This window comes from Colias philodice, chromosome 15, assembly GCF_061535455.1.
Source record: "Colias philodice isolate Cphi_HAF_F1 chromosome 15, ilColPhil1 Martin Lab GWU primary, whole genome shotgun sequence".
Taxonomy (NCBI): Eukaryota; Metazoa; Arthropoda; class Insecta; order Lepidoptera; family Pieridae; genus Colias; species Colias philodice.
In genome coordinates, this window is record NC_143100.1 from 7,984,031 (window position 1) to 8,003,963 (window position 19,933).

Here is a 19,933-nt window from a genome sequence, read left to right on the forward strand (position 1 = left end):
ATAAATCGATAATATACGCTAGATGTGTTACAACACTACGGTGGTAAACAAAATGCCAAACGTGATAATATTGTGACATTTTTTAAAAATTATTTAATTCTTTTGTATTCCACAACCCCATAAAGTGGGTAAATGTTACAGTTACAACATAAACTTATAAAAAAGCGCTTGATAAAACCTTCAAATAGGGTTAGAACATAAATATTTATCAATTTGCTGAAAATCACTTACCGATGGAAAGATATTTTTCATTGTTTTCATCCAAAACTCCCATTCGACTAGTAATAGCCGGTAGCTAAACATACAATAGTCATTTTAGCACACTGACAAATAAAAAGAAACACTATACACTTTATATTTTCTAAATATTTCGTTAAAAACACTTGACGCACTGAGCCCACCAGCTGGTTGGAAAACAAACTGACTGCCGGCGCGCTACGTTTGAAGACAGTGCAGATACTCTATCGCTATCTCAATCTGACTTATGCTGTTATTGACTAAGAGTAAGTAGATTAGAAAATATGTATTTTGTTCTGTCTCAATATAAGAACTCTATAGGTTTATTCCTCTGAGCTTGCAACATTGTTGACTGTGTCAATCTCCGAGGTGTCAATTTAATATTATGTCAATTCGAAATTTGAATTGTCAAATCACAAATGTAGTAACTAATACTTACTTAATCTGTGAATGTAACTTGAAGTTGTAAATCTTTTGCAGCAATTATTTTATCATAAAAAATTCTGATTTTCAATAAAATTGCACATAGAACTTAAAATAATATAATTAAAAAAAAAATAAGTGTTAAATTTTATTAACAATTATTTTCTGAAATAAGCTACAGACAATGTCGGCACTTCGAGCAAGATTATGCTCATCTCTTGTAGCAAGACGTTTACTTAGTCAAAATTTAAAGAATTCTAAACATATAAATGGTGTCGCTGTTTCTTCTCAGAATCGCAATGGTACCTACTTACAAAATGTAGCACGCAAGTACGATGTATGTCCATGTCCAGTCTTTATAACCTTCATTTGTTTAAGGGACGGTCATCTTTCATACAAAATACAGCACTGTGTCTGATCAAAAACCGGAGGAAACTAAAGCTACTCCAGAAAAGAAGGAATTTCAAGCTGAAACTCGAATGTTATTAGATATAGTAGCCAGATCTTTATACTCTGATAAAGAGGTATGTAACCTATTCTATTAAGTTATTTGAAATATTTATGAATTGGATGAAATATCTTAAACCACTCAAAAAAATAAATTAAAGAAGAAACCTATAATAGCATTATTAATCCGTCAGTCCTCGGATCACAGACACAATAGAAAATCTATTGTGTCTCGGCCCGATCGGGCTGCTCGGTGGTCAATGGGTTAAAACATATTTTTTGTCTTTCAGGTGTTCATCAGGGAACTTATATCAAATGCAAGTGATGCATTGGAGAAATTCCGATATCTTAGTGTCAGTTCTGCTCCAGATCTACCACCATTGGAGAACACTGACAGATCTTTAGAAATAAGACTTTCTACAGATAAACAAAATAGGACATTAGTATTTCAGGTACTATTTATTAAACACCACAGTTTTATATACTTATTATACTTTATGACTGACCTTAAAAAAATAACATAAAATTCAATACAAAATGTTATAGATGCATAATATGTCTATATTTAATGTGTATGTTTTCCTCACACTATTATTATAGACATCACTCTCTAATCTATACAATCTGTTTTCTAATCAATATTTATGACCGTTTAAGGACTCTGGAATAGGTATGACTAAAGAAGAATTGATTCAAAATCTGGGTACAATAGCAAGATCGGGCTCAAAGTCATTTATAGAAGAGATTAAAAAGCAAGGGTCTGATCAGGCTAGTTCAATTATTGGACAATTTGGTGTGGGATTTTATTCAGCATTCATGGTTGCTGATAAGCTTGAAGTTTATACAAGAAGTAGTAAAACAGGATCTCCAGGATTCAAGTGGAGTTCAGATGGGTAAGCTATTTTATCTATTTGCATATTACTGATTCCTTACAGCTATTTTTAAAATAATTACTTAACAATAAACACTAAATTAAATAATTGATTTATTTTTGTTGTGAGACATTTAACTATGTGAAGTATTCATACTGAAAATATTGTTAACAGTTCCGGTACATATGAGATTGAAGAAGTAGATAATGTGCCCATTGGTACAAAAATAGTAGTGTACTTGAAAACAGATTGCAGAGAATTTGCAGATGAAGAAACAGTCAGAAGTAGGTATTTCATATTGTTTTACTGTAATAGGCATTAAAATAAAAATAAAAAGTACTGATAGAGAATATAGAAAATGAAATTATGTCAAATTACTGTAAAACAATGTGCTGTGTATACAGAATTTATTTATTATCAGCTTATATAATACTTTCACATTTCTTCCAGACATAATAATGAAATACAGCAATTTTATTGGAAGTCCCATTTACTTAAATGATGTTCAAGTGAATTCAATAAAGGTATGTTAAATTTAAATGGCAAATGTAGTATTGTTGTATAACTTAGGGTTTTAAAAATAGTTTACAACATAATCACATACCAACCAAATATGTACACATAAGTCTGTAATACAAGAATTATGGATACAATATAAAGATTATTTTTTATATTTTTTCTTAATGAATAATAATTTTTTAGCCTCTCTGGTTGATGGATCCAAAAGAAGTGACACATGAACAGCATGTGGAGTTTTATAGATTTGTTGGCAATTCTTACGATAAGCCTCGCTATACCTTACATTACAAAACTGATGCTCCATTGAGTATAAGATCAATTCTGTATGTACCTGAAGGGAAACCTGGCTTGTTTGAAATGTCAAGGGACTCTGATGTCGGTGTTGCTTTGTACTCGCGAAAAATTCTGATTAAAAGCAAAGCAGAAAATATTCTTCCTAAATGGTTGAGATTTGTAAAAGGTAATGTATCAACAAAATCAAGTATTTTAACTTTTGTTCTAGAAATTATAAGTGTATTAAGTATAAAATATGTAATTAAAATTTCAGGTGTTGTTGATTCTGAAGACATTCCACTTAATCTCAGTAGAGAATTATTGCAAAATAGTGCTTTAATTGCGTAAGTATTTTATTTAAATGTAGAGAAAATGTTTTTGTTGGAGTTCAGTAAGAAAAGATTAGTTCTAATTATTATTCAAATGTATTATTTTCAGTAAACTTCGGCATGTTTTAACAAATAGATTCATTAAGTTCATGATTGATAATGCTCAAAAAGACCCAGTTGGCTATGACGCGTTTTACAAAGATTATTCCTTATTTTTCAAAGAAGGTATTGTCACTAGCCAAAGTCCGATAGAAAAGGTATGTATTAATGTTCATATGTATCATATTAGTATTTAAAAAAAATGGAGTTACTAAAATAATAAATATGTATTATTTACAGGAAGATATTGCTAAATTATTGCGTTTTGAATCATCGAAACTTGAAAATGGTGTTAAAACGTCTCTGGCCGACTACAGTGCGAGACAAAACAATGATATGAAATCAATTTACTACTTAGCTGCACCTAGGTAATAAGCTTAAAATATTTTTTATTTATATTAATAAAACATATAACAGCTAATTTTTGTCACAATAATCTGTTATCAGGGAATATTAGTCTCTTACATCTACATAACTTTCTTGGAATACATAAGAAAAAACATAAAATTCTGTTTATTACATAATATTATATTTTCCATACATTTATTTTTTAATATTTCACAAACAATTCACGTTTCTCAGTCGGGAGTTGGCCCAAACATCGCCATATTACGAATCTCTCAAGAAGCGCGACGTTGAAGTGCTGTTCTGTTACGAAATGTATGACGAACTTGTTCTACTTGAGCTCAAGGAGTTTGGTGGCAGAAAACTTGTGTCCGTAGAGAATGACATGCAAACAGACCCGGCTGCATCATCAGATACTATTATTGGTAAATAATATTTTAATCAGCTCTAGCAGAATTATATATATACTAGGTTTCCGCCCGCGGCTTCGCCCGCGCAGTTAAAGAAAAACCCGTATAGTTCCCGTTCCCGTGGAATTTCCGGGATTGCGTCATTTTCCCGGGATAAAAAGTAGCCTATGTCCTTTCTCGGGTATCAAAATATCTCCATACCAAATATGATGGAAGATAGTATGGTAGATAGTAGTTTTGAATAAGTTGGATTTCTTCATATTTGAGACTTGAGTTACATAATTCATGCCATATGATATGAAGTCCAAACAGCAAACAAATCTAATTTTAATTCAATTGTTTTTTTTTTTCCAGGAAGTGAAGACTTACAACAAACCCAAGTGAATGAATTGATTTCATATCTCAAATCACATTTATCTGGCAAAGTATTTGAAGTAAGAACAACCCAGAAACTAGACTCGCATCCATGTGTTATAATTGTGCCGGAAATGGCTGCAGCAAGGCATTTTATTAGAACCCAAGCACAGAGTCTTAGTGAAGAAAACAGATTCGCTTTATTGAGACCACAGTTGGAAATTAATGCAAAGTAAGTTGAATAACACTACATTTTTTTCTTGTTTGATATGAAAATGTGAATTATTACCTATTTTCCGTTATTTTATTTTTTTATAGAATATAAAATATTATCAATGAAGATTCATATGATATTTAAGTATTATGTCTATTCACTAAAATGCAAGCTTGGATCATCGTCTTTTTAATAATAGGTATATTTTATTTTATTACAGACATCCAATCATCAAGAAACTTCATAAACTGATATCTAGCGACAAGGATCTGGCTAACATGGTTGCACAACAGTTATTCTCCAATGCTATGGTCACTGCCGGACTAGTTATGGATCCTAGAAATCTGATCACAAATATTAATGAACTCTTAGTCAAAGCATTAGAAAAGCATTAGTTATTATTTTATGATATAATGTTATCTTAATAAATATATTTCGTTCTGTTATCCTTTATTTTATGTCCTTGTTTTATTATACCCAGGATATAACTTATTCTAACTGATACACTATAACTTGAAAGGAACTGTGGGTGCTGATGTACTGATAGACAACCTTTATACATAATCCATGAGCTTTCATTTACATCCACATCCATTCTCTGGAGACAATTAAAAATAAAACTGGCATCTGGCAACATTATTTTAGGCGTTGGACTTGCCGCGTCTCATTTAAATTTCTAAAACATAAGAAGACTAGGTATACTACGAGCAAAATAAGATTTATTTTCATGTTTTTAAAGGTTTTCCTAGACATTGAAATAATAAGTAGATTATTATCTAACGGTGTTTACAATATTCCGATAACATATACCCAGACAGGTCACAGGCCACACTATGTTTTAGTTCTTACACGTTCATAAAATTTAAAGGATACTAGCAAACCAGGCGAACTCCGTTTCGCCACCAGAGACACCTTTTCTTTGCTATAATTAAACCTCACGGAGCCCGAGACCTTTCCAACGAATGCAAAACCGTGGAAATCGGTTCGTGCGTTCTGGAGTTACAGCGTCAGGAAGGAAAACCCGACTTATTTTTATATAGTAGATTTACACTAGTTTTTAGAACAATTTGTCACTTATTTTGTGTAGCCATGGTCACTTTATTAGAAAGAGACAACTTCCCAAAAGAAACGCTCTCACTCGAACAGGTTTTGACCACAGGTTTTGACAGTATAATGCGCTGACTGCGCAGTTTTTAGTATATGTTATAATCTTTAAAGTTTGACAATATAATATATTGTGATCCCCTGGGATTAAAACTCACTGTCTAGATAATTTCATTCATATTCCACCCTATTTTTTCATCTTGTACAACAAAACTAATAATATATTTAGGCCAGGAGCTACACACTGATGACTGAGGAGCTATTGCATAGCATCGCATCGCGTCGCTGTGCCGGTTGGAGTGGGGGGTGTTAGGTTTTTTCTTACGGAATTTTTACATTATTTTAGTCACCGCGCTCAAAGTCTGAGATAAAAGCTATGCAATAGCTTAAAAAAGCTTGTTTCTCAAGGCTCGAAATCAAAATTATAGAGCACAGAACAGTAAATATACGGTAAATATAGAGCAATCACCAAATATATTTTAAATACGTTATAACCACAGAACAGTAAAAACATATAGAAGTGCTGTAATGTCTAATTAGTATGAAAACCAGTGTCGCCAAACCCACACATTTAAACCGATAGTTATACAGTACACTACAAGTAAACTATGCCTTTGATTGGACAGCTTAATTTGAGTAAAAACTGACTTAGGTTATAAATTCAGCATTTCAATATGTACCCTAACGCACCATGTTACGGTTTATTTTAGTATAACATCCCTAGGTATATTAGCTGTTTTGTTTCTCATTGCACAGAAATTCCAAATTCGAAAACATTCAGCTACTCCACAACAGAGGGCGTTAGTTTTCGATAGATATAAATTTGAAACGCAACACATAGAGATAAGGTTGAAATTTGTGTCACTCAACATTAATGACATTAACTTGATATTTATCTGATGCTATGCTCTGAGGGATGTCAGCCTTGTTATCGATAATTCACAAATAAATATTTTTTGTGTATTTTTTTTTCTTTCTTTTATATGAGTATAGTATAATGCGTCACATTTTGGAGTATGTTTATTACTACTAAGTACGTCTTTTTATATTATTATTATTAAATAAAAAACGGAATAGAATAGTATAAATCTATATTTACAAAATACAAACAGAAAATATGCATTATTTTAAATCTTGGAACTGCTGTAGGTTTGATGTATCGGTGGCCTTTGTTAGACCGCTTAGTACTGTTCGGCATCCAGTTAACTCGTCACGTTGCATTTATCCATTTCTCTTTTAAATTAGCCTCTTTGGGAAATCTATAAATAAATTAGACAAATGAAAGCTAAGGAAAAATAAAATAAAATTTAATATTTATAATGTTTGTCTTTTCTAAAGTATCGATACTGTCGATATGCACCACAAGCATCACTAAAGCGACATTCGTTTGTTTATTGCAATAATATTCCAGAAAGTCTTGTTTGCTGTTCAATCTATAATAGTACTAATTTCTTATGGATTATGGTTCATTTTGACTAGATATTTGTATACAATTTTGACAAATTACGACAAGCGAAGTTATAACATAAAATATAATTAAAATAAATTAAAATAAGACTTACCGACGGTATGAAATGCCTTCATTGCTGATATTATTTCGTCTGCTATCATTTTTGCACTCTTTATACCGAACAACACGTCCTAATTAATGAATAAATATATGGAAAAAAGGTTTGACAGCTGACAACCGACTCGAATATTTTTCTGCGCACAACTGAGAGCAAGTTAGGTGATCTAAACTTATCATTGACACGTGGGCCACGCCCACATCACACTTCTATCTACTTTACTGTTCTGTGGTTATAACATAAATTATCTATTCTCTCTATGACGCATCTCCCATCTATGTTTTATACTCTATAGCATTATATTATCTGTGGTAAAAATCAATCGACTGAAGCGGGGAAGTGGAAGTGGGAACGGCGCGGCTTTCTTTGCATTGAATTTTTACGTAAAAAACGAATCTATTTATTTATTGTTCTCTTAAAAACCAGTTTGTATACAAAATATTTCAAATTTCTTCCGTACTTAAATACAAAAATCGTTGTCTAAGTGCGCATTGGTTGCATTAAAGGTTTGACATCAGAAGGTTGGAAAAAATATAATAATACAATAGCTCATACAATAGGTAACATCATATTTATGTCCTTTATACTCCATCAAACGCTATAGTTACCCTTCTATATCTTCAGGATAAAATATAGTGTTTGATTTCATTCATGGTTTTGTGAGGGTGAACTGAAAAAATGAGTTCCATTGATATTAACAAAGCCGACACCGAAGATGACAACAAAACACTTGACAAAAAGCAAATAGAAGCCGAAGAAAAGGAAATAATGTTAAAAGCGGAAACCGAAGAAGATGTGGAACTGAGGCGCGATGGAGGTCCCGTTAAAACAGCACTGTCAGGAGATATAACAGAACAAGGTCGTGAAGTCAAACCTAAGTTTATTCCTATCGGGGCAATTAAAATGCCTGGATTCTTCACTAGAAATTCTGATAGAGAAAAGTCAAAGGTAATTATGTACACCATTGATGCATGCAACCCATGCATTTTTGGGTTGCATGCATACCTAATGCATGGTATTACTATTTAGGATTATTACTATTAGATTTTATATTATATTGATTGTTTAATTATTTATAATTTGTAATTGTATTTAGGATGAAGAAGCAATAGAAAAAGATACTGACAATGAAAAGAACCAGGAGAAAGCAGATGATGACAACCCTAAAAATCATTTCAAGTTTTTACAAAGTTGCCCTTTTTCAAACTTTTTAAAGAAACCTCAAAATGATGGTGGTATGTCTTTTTAAGAATTTTATCTGATATATATTTCATTAACTTATATTCAGAATGTTTAAAGGCTATGCCTTGATATCCTCTTTGTTAGTTACTTCTTAGTTTACAGAACTTATCAAATTCTTTGAAATTCAACAACTCATTTACAAATTCTAATATCTGTTCCATATAATTTTATTATCAATATTTTTTTAGATGGAGATGTTGAAAAGAAGGAGTTTGTATTGTTCAATTTCACATATTCAAAAATGTTTAAGAAGCAACAACAAAAAAATGCAAGCGCAGCCTTGGCTTCTATGGAGACATTAGAAGATAAACTTGACACTCCAAATGATGGAATGGAGAATATTAAGTTAGATGTAACTGTAAGTTGTTAATTATTTAAACTTATATCTTAGAGGTTATTAAAAAATCATTATTATGCACATAAGTTACTGCTAGCAAACAAAATGTGGTTTAATTATTAAAGAAAATTCTTTCTTTCTTAGGAACCAGAAGAAGGAAAAGTTGCCACTCGATTGCCACTAAAAGAAAGAATTCGTCAAAAGAAATTCATAATTGGTAAGATATTTAATATACATTTTTCTGTAATACTCTAGTAATACAATTCAGGCCCTCAATTGTGCAAAATGGTAACAGCTTTAAATGTGTATGATTCAGATGATATAGTAGTGTGCGGCATTGTTCTGCTTGTGTTCCTGGCGGTGATCATTGGAATAGTGATTGGGGCTCGAGCCGGGCCACCATCTGAACGCCCACTGAGACTCGGCAAGTTCATCACCACGCAGACTGCATGTGGATTAGTTGAAGGGTAAGTTAATGCTATAATCACAATAATTTACTTAGGTACAAACAAATGTATTTTCTTTCTTTCTTTCTTATTTATTTCGTACTGCTGCCCCAACAGACATTTGATTATATTTTTCACAGTTTTGCTCTCCATAAGAAGCCTCCTTGTTCACAAAAAGTTAAAAAAATTAACCAAATTGCTCAAGCTATTCTTGAGTTTAACTCTTAGCAACACATTTGGTGATTCATTTTAATTTATACAGATTTAAGTTACAAAACATGTTTGACAATATACATAATATTATTATACATCATTTTCATACCCCATTATAGCATTATGTTGTACATATATATTCCATATTTTATTTTATTTTTGATGTACGTATATGTTACGGCTAAAGGTAGGTGAGAACATAAACTTAAGATTAGCCGGCTAAACTTAGGTTTATTTTCGACGAGGTGTTAATGTTAGTTTGTTCTATCTTTAGCCGGCTAAACTTAAGTGTAACCGCAGGCCCGTGGCTAAAAATGTCGGGGTGGGTAGATTTGGTTACTATAATACATGTAAGGAACAGGGCGAGTGTTTTCTGGCACTTCGCCGGCTGCTGCCGCAGCACGCTCGCTGCGCTCGCTCGGCTCGTGCGGGTCTTAAGAGTTCTAACCTAACCTAACCTAGCCACCAGCTTTCTGCCCTGAGTCGGGGTGGGTAGATTTGGTTACTATAATACATGTAAGGAACAGGGCGAGTGTTTTCTGGCACTGTGCGGGCCCCTCAAGCCCTCCACCGGCCCGGCGCTAACCAAATCTACCCACCCCGACATTTTTAGCCACGGGCCTGCGGTTACACTTAAGTTTAGCCGGCTAAAGATAGAACAAACTAACATTAACACCTCGTCGAAAATAAACCTAAGTTTAGCCGGCTAATCTTAAGTTTATGTTCTCACCTACCTTTAGCCGTGACATATATAAGATAAAAACCCATGGAGGGTTATCATGTAAAAACCACAGGACAGTTCTCTGGCATATTATGATAATATACAGTTACATATTTTGTAAAATTAAATTGTAATACTGATATGATTTAAAAGAGCAACTATGGAGTTTCTTGCCAGTTCTTCTCCATAGATACTGCTTTCCGAATCGGTGGTAAATGTAAAAAATATGTATTGACGTTTCAAAAGTGCTTCTCCAAGAAGTCTAATTGAATAAATAAATGTTTGAGTTTGAGTTTGAGTTTAATATCTTATGGTATAGTTATTATATCTTATATTAGTGTGTAAGTATATGTATTTTTATTTTTTAGTATCATCTATTCATGTTTAACTTTTTACCTACCTCCGCTGTACTTATTTATTATTTCTCACACAATCTGTTGGTTGCCTGGAAGAGATTACTTGTTAGTAATAAGGCCGCTTTCTGTGTTGTATGTCCTAGCTTAAGTTTTTATTGTACCTACTTTTGTCATATTGGCAGCACAATAAAGTGTTTAAAATAAAATAAAATAAATACCCCACACAGAGATGCAGGATTTCAATTTCTATAATAGATAGTAATGTAGCAGTTAAAATTATTTTCAACTTATTGTACAATCTCAATCAACTGAAAAAAATCCTTACTGCCTATTTTTTTTGTATATAAAAGTAGTTTCAATGAACCATAAGTTGCTATAAATCAAACATAATAGTGATGAGATGTCATTGAGTGCAGCAATAATTGATAAATGATACCCTTATTGGTATGAAAAGATAACTCTAGTCTGAGTATTAATAGAAAAATTACAGTAATGATACATTGCATTATATCAGTATTTGTTGTGTTATTTATGTCGTGGGAATGATCAAATTCAAGGCGATAAAGGCGGGCAGATAGTACTAAAATATACACAACTAATTTCCGCCCTCAGCTTCCCTGTTGTCTCAAACTTAACAAATTGTTATTAAAAAACCTAGCTAGAGATTTTGAGTTTATGGCTAGCCAAAAGATAGACAAACACCGTGCAGGACTTTATTCTATTTATTGCCACTGTAAAGCTGCTTCTCTCTGCTTATTTAGCTGTTCATCTTAATACGAAGTACGAACCCTTTATACCATCAATACATACATACTATAAAACAAAGTCGCTTTCTCTGTGATGCGGTGTTTTCTTTCTTAGGCAGAGTGATTTTAGAGGAAGGTTTAAGTATATAATTTATTAGGTTATTAAGTAAAGCGGGTGAATGCGGATAGTTGTACAAATTGTTATTTTTTTCTTGTGAAAAAAAATGTATACAGATGCTTAACTTAAGAATAATGCATTTTTTTTCATCTAACCTCATTCACTCATGCCGCACAGGATTCATCATGCCGCATACAGCTCATGTTGATGTAAATTATTGTCTCCCATTAAAAATTACCATTCCCTTATTTTTTCGCCTCTAAGTTTTATTGATGCGCGCTTCAAGTGTGGATGTATATTTTTGAAATTATATTGTTATTAAAATTTGTTTTTCTGGTGTCTTTATTTAAATATGCATTAAACATAAATCTATGTATTAACAAATTTTGATATAATATGAAAAAGTATTTATGTGAGACCTATTTTGTTTCAGGGTGTTAGATGAAGGCGTTTACAAATTCCACGGCATTCCGTACGCAGCACCACCCATTAATGAACGAAGGTTTGCTGACGCACAACCATTCAACAACCTTTCGATGTGTTGGAATGATACCCTCGAAGTACACGAACCTGGACCTGTATGCATGCAGTTCTTAGAGAATGGAACAATTATTGGTGAAGAAGACTGCTTGACGCTAGACATTGTGACACCCCATGTACGATACGACTCCCCGCTTCCAGTCGTGGTTCTGATCGGAGCGAACACGTTGGCCGGCGGTATCAGCCCGGCTCAACCGTCAGCTCTATACGCTCGCACAAAAGAAGTTGTCTTTGTACGCCCTAACTTCAGACTAGGCCCATTCGGCTTTCTAGCCCTCGATATTATTTCTAACTCCAAATACCCGGCCACCTCAGGAAATTATGCTCTCAGCGACTTATACGTCGTATTGAAATGGATCAAGTATAATATTAAACATTTCGGAGGCGATGCGGAGTCTGTTACGCTGTTAGGTCACAGAGCCGGCGCGACGTTGACTGCGGCTTTGACTACCATTGATAAAGCTAAGAAACTATATTCCCGCGTGTGGTTGTCTTCCGCCTCGGTGATTTTTCCTGGCGAACCGTTAGAGGTTTCCGAGAAAAATAATGAACAGTTTAAACAAATCAGTAAGTGTAACGACATCGATTGCTTACGTCGCATGTCTGCACTAGAAGTATTATCTTCAACACCCGATACTTGGTTAGGAAATACTGTAGATACGTTGCCGAAATCTGAGGAATTTAAACGCTCCTGGCTCGTGCTAGACGGTCAACTGTTGCGAACTCACGCCTACGAGAGTTGGGATGCACAAAAAGAAGCGAAGAAGGAAGGGAAAGAAAAAGTTTTTAAACCTATGGTCTTCGGTACGACAGAACATTCCGGGCATTCAGATTTATTGCGTATGAAACACCTCAATTGGACAGCTGATATCGTCGAGAACATGGTGAAAGAGAGCTACATAGGCGAAAAGAACTTGACCGCAACAGTATTTCAGCATTTCAACAAAACGTACGAGGGATTAGTTGAAATAATTTCTTCGATTCGAACCCTTTGTCCATTGGTAAGTTTGGCTAGGATGCGTTTGGTGGCGCCCCTGTACGTGGTTCTGGGATCGGGAGCTAGCGGTGGTTTGAAGGGTTCACGTATTGCCGGCGTTAATTCCGACGTCGAGGCTATTTTGGGCACCTTCGATTCCGAAGTACCCGAACAGAGACGGTTTATGGCAGCTATGCAACAACTGTTTTACTATTACATTTGGCACGGCCGTTTGCCCGGCCCCGAAACCGGACTCATCGCTGTCGGACAAGACTTGCTCCCACACCACGGTCTACCCGCTTGCGATATGCTCATACAAGAAGACATCGTCCCGAGGTACGCACACGTTGACTAAATGAATATAGCGTTTTGAAACATTTTTATTCGTATATACGCGTTTATTTAATTGTATGCTTAAATGTTTTTAATCTTAAACCCCAGTAATTGTAATGTAGCCGTAAGAGACATTTTGTTTTCGTAATGCACGTTTTTTTATTATTTAATATTTAGTTTGTAATGTCGAAACTTGCCACCGCTCGATCTCCAAAGAGGCTTTTATAAAACCAACGTTAAGATTTAAAAGTATTACCTTAATGTATTTTTGAGCCCTACAATTGAAGCGCTTATTGTAATTTAAAATACTCAACATGATTAATGTTTCATATAAAGTACAAACTTTTGAGAAATATACCATCTCAAATCATTTTTAAAATATTGTGTATATTATAAGACTGACAATGGATCTGTTCTACATTGATCTCGTTACTGCTTTTATAACCAATTGATCGGTGATAATTGATAAAAATAATGCTCATTTGATTTTTAAGTGTATTGGTAGTTACCCTGTTTACATTGAAACATACCATAAAAATATAGGCATAGACTTAGTTAGGATAAGTATAAGTTTTGTATTTTTTTACTTTCGTAAACTCCATTTGTATTTATAATAATTATTGTCAACTGTAATTTATATCCCAAATGTTTACTTGTGATTTCATTTAAAGTCTGATTATCCAAAGAGTGATTATTATAATTAGCTTTTGTAACACATAACCATAGTTTGTATTGTGTCATGTAACAATTTAAGTGTGATAGGCATATTTAGTCTTTTTAATAGCATTTAAATATTCATAGCTTGAGTTTAACGATCAAGTAATTGTGAAATGCTTTTAAAGATTTTATACGATTTTTAATACTATCAGATGCCAAAGGATACCATTGCCGACTTGTTATTGTCGAATTTATAATTCTTATCTGCTTTAAAATGTGAATGCACTTTGTGATGACACTTTTTTCTGAATCGCGGAAGTGAAATGTTTTTGTTACTTTAACCAAAACACCATTTCCCGACAACATACTTCGGGGCCTTAACAGTTAACAGCCGTCTATGAAACAAAATATATTGCTTGCACGATTCAGAACGAGGTGTACACTTTTAAACATATCTTTAGTTTTAACGTGTGACCGTATTTTTATATATTTTAATAAAACAGCCTATAATTTTTTTTTGCGATACCATTGAACACTAGAATAATTAAGTACATAGATAGTTATGCTTTGTTTTGTAAATTGGTATTTTCGAAAATAAAAGTGTAAGACTGTAACTCGTTTCTTTATTTAAACGACACAACTCCCTTATAAATACCGCTATACATATTAAATTCCACTTGAAAAATAACCACTAATGTTGTTATAAAAAGCTCATAAAGGTTATTACTTATTACATTGCTCGATAAGCTTTTAAACATTTGCTTACACTAGTAGTATGTGTCAGTTGACAGCCGAAAGGTTTATTTCTAGATTCATCGAAATTAACGAAAATCGAAAAAAAATATGTAATCAAAACATACACACAAACATGTATGTACATGTTTTTTTTAGATATGAATAATATGAAGCCGTTGCTTATGTTAAACCAGCAATAGCTGGTATTGCCCGCAGCTTCGACCATGTGATCAAAATAAATTTTCATGTTACAAACTTTCATGCCCGAGGGTAGAATTTAACAAAATCTCTTTAGCAGGTGCCTTATAGTGGTTATCCGCATGCCAAATTTCAATCTAATTGGTCCCTACACGGTGTGCGTTGATAGATCAGTCAATCAGTTCATCTGAGAGTTATTGCTCTGAGGTTCATCTTTACATTTTATATATTATTAATAAGATTCAGAGAAAATAGTGAAACGGGTTTTAGTTGTATACGTAGTATATTATTATTAGTCTGTGGTTTTAGTTTCAATAAGAGCGAGCGCGCACGAGCAACTTTGTCTCCGCAACTATTTTGTCTCTCCCATCAATTTGTATGGGGAGTTGCGTCGCTACGTGCGCGCACTTTCATACTAGCCCATAGGTGGGAGAGACAAAATAGTTGCGGAGACAAAATAGTTGCGGAGACAAAGTTGCTCGTGCGCGCACTGTCTAAGATAAAAAGAAAAAACCGAATAAAATCACAAAATATATTTATTCAAATTTTGAACAGAAATATTCATTACAAATATTTTTTAATGACAAAAAATTAAAAAACACATGCTCAATGCAAATAAATAGGTAATAAATAGAAACAGTAAAACAGTACAAATAGTAACATGATTTTTCCTTTAACAAATTTTACAATTTCAAACAGAATTATAAGTTATACATGGACTAAAGTTGCATAAAATCAACTGTCAACTTAATGATTTCTTTCCCGTAACGGAGAAATTATAGTCTGAACATTTTCTTTTCCCATTTTATGAGCTTTACGCATGACCGCTGGGGACTTAGGTTTCATTTGAATTTGTTCGGCTTCTTTCTTCATCTTGTCAAGAAGAGACGACTGCTTAGCCACATTCATGGTTAGCTCTTCATTTTCTTGACGCAATAGGGATAATTCAACAACCAAAGATTGCTGATCTTGAATCTGAAAATAAGTCGACAAAATATAATCATTTTTTTTCTTAAAAACCCTGAAAAGATAGTCATTGTAATGATAAAATATGAGTTTAAAATCACAAACTATGTGATATATTATTACGTTCTACGTGATTATTTATAAGAAACCGTTAAAAACCAAACAAATATTAGCACCAAAATGTTCCCTATAATATCAAAATTCACTATAATAGGTAGTTAAAAAAAAGACGGGTTGCACTCCGGGAGTGCCGGCAAAAGTGAAAACTTGATTATTAACGTTGAGCATGTTTGATATTTTGGAATGGTATCCGTCTTACGCTTTTTCGATCAGGTCACGTGTCCTGACGCGAGTTTAAGATTTTATACCCATTACAGAAAAAGTGCTCAAGGCCGCTAAAGAAGTTTTCACTTCAAAAATTGACTTTTATAGTGTACCTGCTGCTGCAGACAATGGTTATCCTTCTCGAGGCGCGCGATTTCTGCCGCAGCTTGCGCAAGTAACACGCGCGACTGTTCCGCCGCCGCAGTCGCCTGACCCGCGTAATCAGTCGCTAGCTCGCATAGCATACGCTTCTTTTCGACCTACAATAATTAATTAAATAATAAATAAAAATGTTGTGTGGTTTTATGAAACCACGGTAAAAGTGAAACTTAGGCACAAAATTATCGTATTTGTACGATAATTATCGTACGGTTCGACCGTTACGCGACATGCGCGCTACACAGACCAAAAAGTTTGAGACGATGTTATAATAGTTTCCCTTTAAAATTCATTTATTTCAGGCCACATCGCCCATATAGTACCTATTAGTAAAATCATATCCTAGTGTTAGTATTACAAATTACAATGACCTAATAACTACATACATTTTTCCTACAGCCTAATTTACAAAGCCAATGTTTGCAAATTGCATTATCAAAATAGTTTAATACCTTTAATTAATCATCATTTGAATAATTTTAATTTTATAGGATATAAATATTGTGTCTATTTGTGATTTCAAAATAACCGTTTTCTTAGACTTTAGAAAATGGTTATTTAATCCCTGTATTTCATAATAAGTTCCATGATAATCTCAGAAATGGTAAATTTGTTTTTTCTTTTACTGCGTTTGTTTGACAACATCTACCTAATCATAAAAAAGTAAAAATTTTTACATTTTTTTAAAGTAAAAAAATTTGGATGCACACAACAACAACTGCTTTTTTTTTTTTTTTGGGTGGTGTCTCTCAATGTTAGCCAGAAGGGCTTCTACATTTTAACGCGGACGCGGGGTGAACTGAAGGTTCACCCTGGTAGCGACATGCACAAGGGCGTCCCCCCTTGACGGGGACCACGAACCTCGGCTTGAGCTGTCGCTTGAGTGGAGGAGGCCAGAAGGGCCCTAATCGGACGGGAACAACAACTGCATAAGTACTTTTCTTACCTCATCACGCAGAATTTTAATTTGAGAATTGGATTCTTTCTTCAATAATTCAACATCTTCAATCAATTCATATTTGATAGTTCCAAGTTCACGGTAGGCCTCTTTTTCAACATTCTGCAAACTTTCTATCAAAGAAACATTGTGTTCCATGATACGGTTGTGTTCTTTTGCCAAAGCTGCTTTCGACTTTAATATGTTCACAAGAGCTTCCTTATACTCATTGCATTCCAGTAAAGTATTGTTCAAACTGTTCTTGTAAGTACTGAGTTCTTCTTCAAGAACTTCTTTTGAATTAGTTAGTGTTTGTACCTGATTTTCTAGATGTTCTAGCTCATTATCAGATTCTCTAAGACGCATTGTTAAAACTTGTACAATGTCCCGAGTAACTGATAATGACATTTCAAATTTATTCTTTTCTTTGATAGCTCTGTCTACATCCACAGTTAGCTTATTAATTTCATTTTCATAGTCAATATGTTTTTTCTTGTTTTCTTCTTTTAAATCCTCCAATTCTCGAACAATTGTGGACTTCTCATTCTTCAGTATCTCATTTTCATCCTTCAAATTGTTCACTTCCTTTAGTAGTGTACTATATCTATCTTCTGTGATGCTTAATTTATATTGAAGTTCCTTTGCTTCAGTATGTAATTCTTGTATTTCTTTTTGTTGTTGTTCCCAATGCTCTTGAATGTTCCTACTGCGCTCCTCAAATTGAATTTCACATAATCTCAATTTTTCCCGAGTGGCTTCATCTATTTGCTCCAATTTAGCCCTCATCTCCTGATCCTTGGCATTAATTTGTTGTTGTAATTCATAAATTTTATCATCTTTTTCTTTTAATAGTTCATTCTTTATTGTTTCTATTGCTGTATTGTATTTCATCTTAGTCATTTCTTGTTCAGATTTACATTTGCTTATAATGTTCTGTTTTTCTTCCTCCATTTTCGACCTGAGTGTTTCTAATTCCAGTTTGTATTCCCTTCTTATGCTTTCATTTGCTTCAAGAGCTAAGGCATGATGTCCTTTTACCATTTCCAATCTTTGTTTGGTCTCTTCTAATGTTGCTTCCATATCAGTTAATTTCTTTTGTAAATCTGAACACAGGCTATCTCTAATGGTGATTACTTCTTCCAGAGAGGTCAATTCAACTTGTTTGCTATTCAGCTCTTGTTCTAAATATTGGCATTGCTTATCTAAGTTATTAATTTCCATCTTCAAATCTTGAGAAGTTGTTTGTTCTTCTCTTTTCGTGTCATTGAGCAATGTAAGTTCATTGAATTTTTTATTTAATGTGTCAATATTAATATCCCCTTTGGTCAGTTCTTTTAAAAGTTTATGCAATCCTGCTATTTCATTTTTAAGATCATCAATTTGTTTGTTATATTCATTTATTGTGTAATCTTTATTCCTAAAATAGAATACATGATGATTAAAAATTGAACTAATTATAGAAAAAATATACATAATATATGTATAAAAAAAAGAAACATATAAATAAAAATACCTTATTTCAACCTCATGGGCCTTAATAAGATCCTCTTGTAATTTAACATTGCTTGTGACTTTGGTTACTGCTTTGGTATTTGATTTAGGCAAGACTGTACTTTTTAGGGAACTTGAAGTTTTTATTGCAGGTTTCACTGGTTTTGGCTGTAAGCATATACAAATTAGTTTAAAGTCTAACAACAAAAATAAATAGGCAAATTATGAGTCAAAGAACTAAAGTCACTTACGGTAACAAAGGATTTAGTACTTCGGACAGAGCTGCATTGGGATAGAGTTTCTACATTTTGTTTTGAAGGTGTTAAAAGAGGTGCCTTTATTTTAGGGCATGTGGTCTTCTTCAATGGTTTATCATTTTCTTGTTTCGGTAATACTTTGGCTTGACTTTTGGTAGGAGCTTAAAAAGTATAAAAATATATAAGAAAAACACATTTTTAACATACATGATTGATACACATACTGGTTAAACTACTTTACTGGATAAATATATTAATGTAAATTGTTAATAGGACAGCACAGCACCTAGACAACATACAAGTATTAAGATTTGATGCAACAACTTACATAGAGAAATTGAACTTAGCCAATTATTATTATTTATGATAAGACCTGTGTGAGACATATGAAGAATATGGTTAATAAATAAATTAAAATTACCTACTTATTTAAGAAATTCAAAATATGGATAATATTGCGTAGTGTTTCAGAGTTAAATACCTATAGTATTTATTTTACTTTAAAAGAATATTAATAAGTAACATTGTTTCGAGTAAAAATACGTTAAAAACTATGAGATTATAAATAGACAAAATTATTAAAACTTTTCAAATTACTTACCAATTGGTTCAAAACGTTTGGCTTTTGAAAACATAGCTTAAATAACTTAAAACTAAATTAAAACAAACTGATCTGTACTAAGTTTAGAAGCTTTCCAATACAAAGTAATAATTTTTTAGAAAATCTATAGAACCGAACTGTGACTTCGTGTAATAGCGCGCGAAACTGAATCTGCAGAACTCAATGCGACATTCGAGCTCAACTTCTTTGTATTGTTTTCTTTTTTTTTTGTAAAAAAGTCCGTTACATTACGTTCCGTTTCACCACAGTAGCCTTTACGGTCAAGTAATATGTTGAAAAAGAACTGTATAATATTATATTATCTGTGGTACTAGTAATGAATAAAATAAATATTTCATGCTATTATTTAAACATTTGGATAGTTA

General features: G+C 33.1%; 3 protein-coding genes and 1 long non-coding RNA gene across 7 annotated transcripts; 2 read left to right on the plus strand and 2 right to left on the minus strand.

The window, feature by feature from the left end:
- The first annotated feature begins 692 nt into the window (after nucleotides 1-692).
- On the plus strand, nucleotides 693-4,980 carry Trap1 (TNF receptor associated protein 1). 2 transcript variants are annotated; one of them, XM_089703936.1, is made up of 13 exons: nucleotides 693-966; nucleotides 1,043-1,184; nucleotides 1,398-1,559; nucleotides 1,765-2,000; nucleotides 2,154-2,263; nucleotides 2,430-2,503; nucleotides 2,682-2,958; nucleotides 3,046-3,115; nucleotides 3,210-3,357; nucleotides 3,440-3,567; nucleotides 3,782-3,969; nucleotides 4,309-4,540; nucleotides 4,743-4,980. In XM_089703936.1, the coding sequence occupies exons 1-13, from the start codon at nucleotides 845-847 to the stop codon at nucleotides 4,915-4,917; spliced, it is 2,064 nt and encodes a 687-aa protein (XP_089560062.1). In that variant the 5' UTR covers nucleotides 693-844; the 3' UTR covers nucleotides 4,918-4,980. The 2 variants fall into 2 exon arrangements, with proteins under 2 accessions (XP_089560062.1, XP_089560061.1); XM_089703935.1 differs by having other exon boundaries at nucleotides 693-962; nucleotides 1,039-1,184.
- A 1,720-nt stretch (nucleotides 4,981-6,700) lies between these two features.
- LOC149482374 (uncharacterized) lies at nucleotides 6,701-7,435 on the minus strand. The gene is made up of 2 exons (XR_016316654.1): nucleotides 7,189-7,435; nucleotides 6,701-6,885 (listed from the first exon to the last, which is right to left on the minus strand). It is a non-coding gene; the product is annotated as an uncharacterized LOC149482374 (long non-coding RNA).
- Nucleotides 7,436-7,521: 86 nt separating this feature from the next.
- Nucleotides 7,522-14,468, plus strand: Nrt (Neurotactin). Of its 2 annotated transcripts, XM_089704553.1 has the most exons (7): nucleotides 7,528-7,577; nucleotides 7,819-8,142; nucleotides 8,291-8,429; nucleotides 8,625-8,794; nucleotides 8,918-8,990; nucleotides 9,090-9,240; nucleotides 11,807-14,468. In XM_089704553.1, exons 2-7 carry the CDS (start codon nucleotides 7,873-7,875, stop codon nucleotides 13,242-13,244), a joined length of 2,241 nt encoding a protein of 746 aa, XP_089560679.1. In that variant the 5' UTR covers nucleotides 7,528-7,577; nucleotides 7,819-7,872; the 3' UTR covers nucleotides 13,245-14,468. The 2 variants fall into 2 exon arrangements, with proteins under 2 accessions (XP_089560678.1, XP_089560679.1); XM_089704552.1 differs by having other exon boundaries at nucleotides 7,522-8,142.
- A 931-nt stretch (nucleotides 14,469-15,399) lies between these two features.
- On the minus strand, nucleotides 15,400-19,793 carry LOC149482376 (uncharacterized). 2 transcript variants are annotated; one of them, XM_089703959.1, is made up of 7 exons: nucleotides 19,548-19,793; nucleotides 19,275-19,319; nucleotides 18,941-19,107; nucleotides 18,712-18,857; nucleotides 17,208-18,615; nucleotides 16,216-16,362; nucleotides 15,400-15,787 (listed from the first exon to the last, which is right to left on the minus strand). In XM_089703959.1, the coding sequence occupies exons 1-7, from the start codon at nucleotides 19,579-19,581 to the stop codon at nucleotides 15,560-15,562; spliced, it is 2,175 nt and encodes a 724-aa protein (XP_089560085.1). In that variant the 5' UTR covers nucleotides 19,582-19,793; the 3' UTR covers nucleotides 15,400-15,559. The 2 variants fall into 2 exon arrangements, with proteins under 2 accessions (XP_089560085.1, XP_089560086.1); XM_089703960.1 differs by lacking the exon at nucleotides 19,275-19,319 and having other exon boundaries at nucleotides 19,548-19,791.
- Between the last annotated feature and the right edge of the window lie 140 nt (nucleotides 19,794-19,933).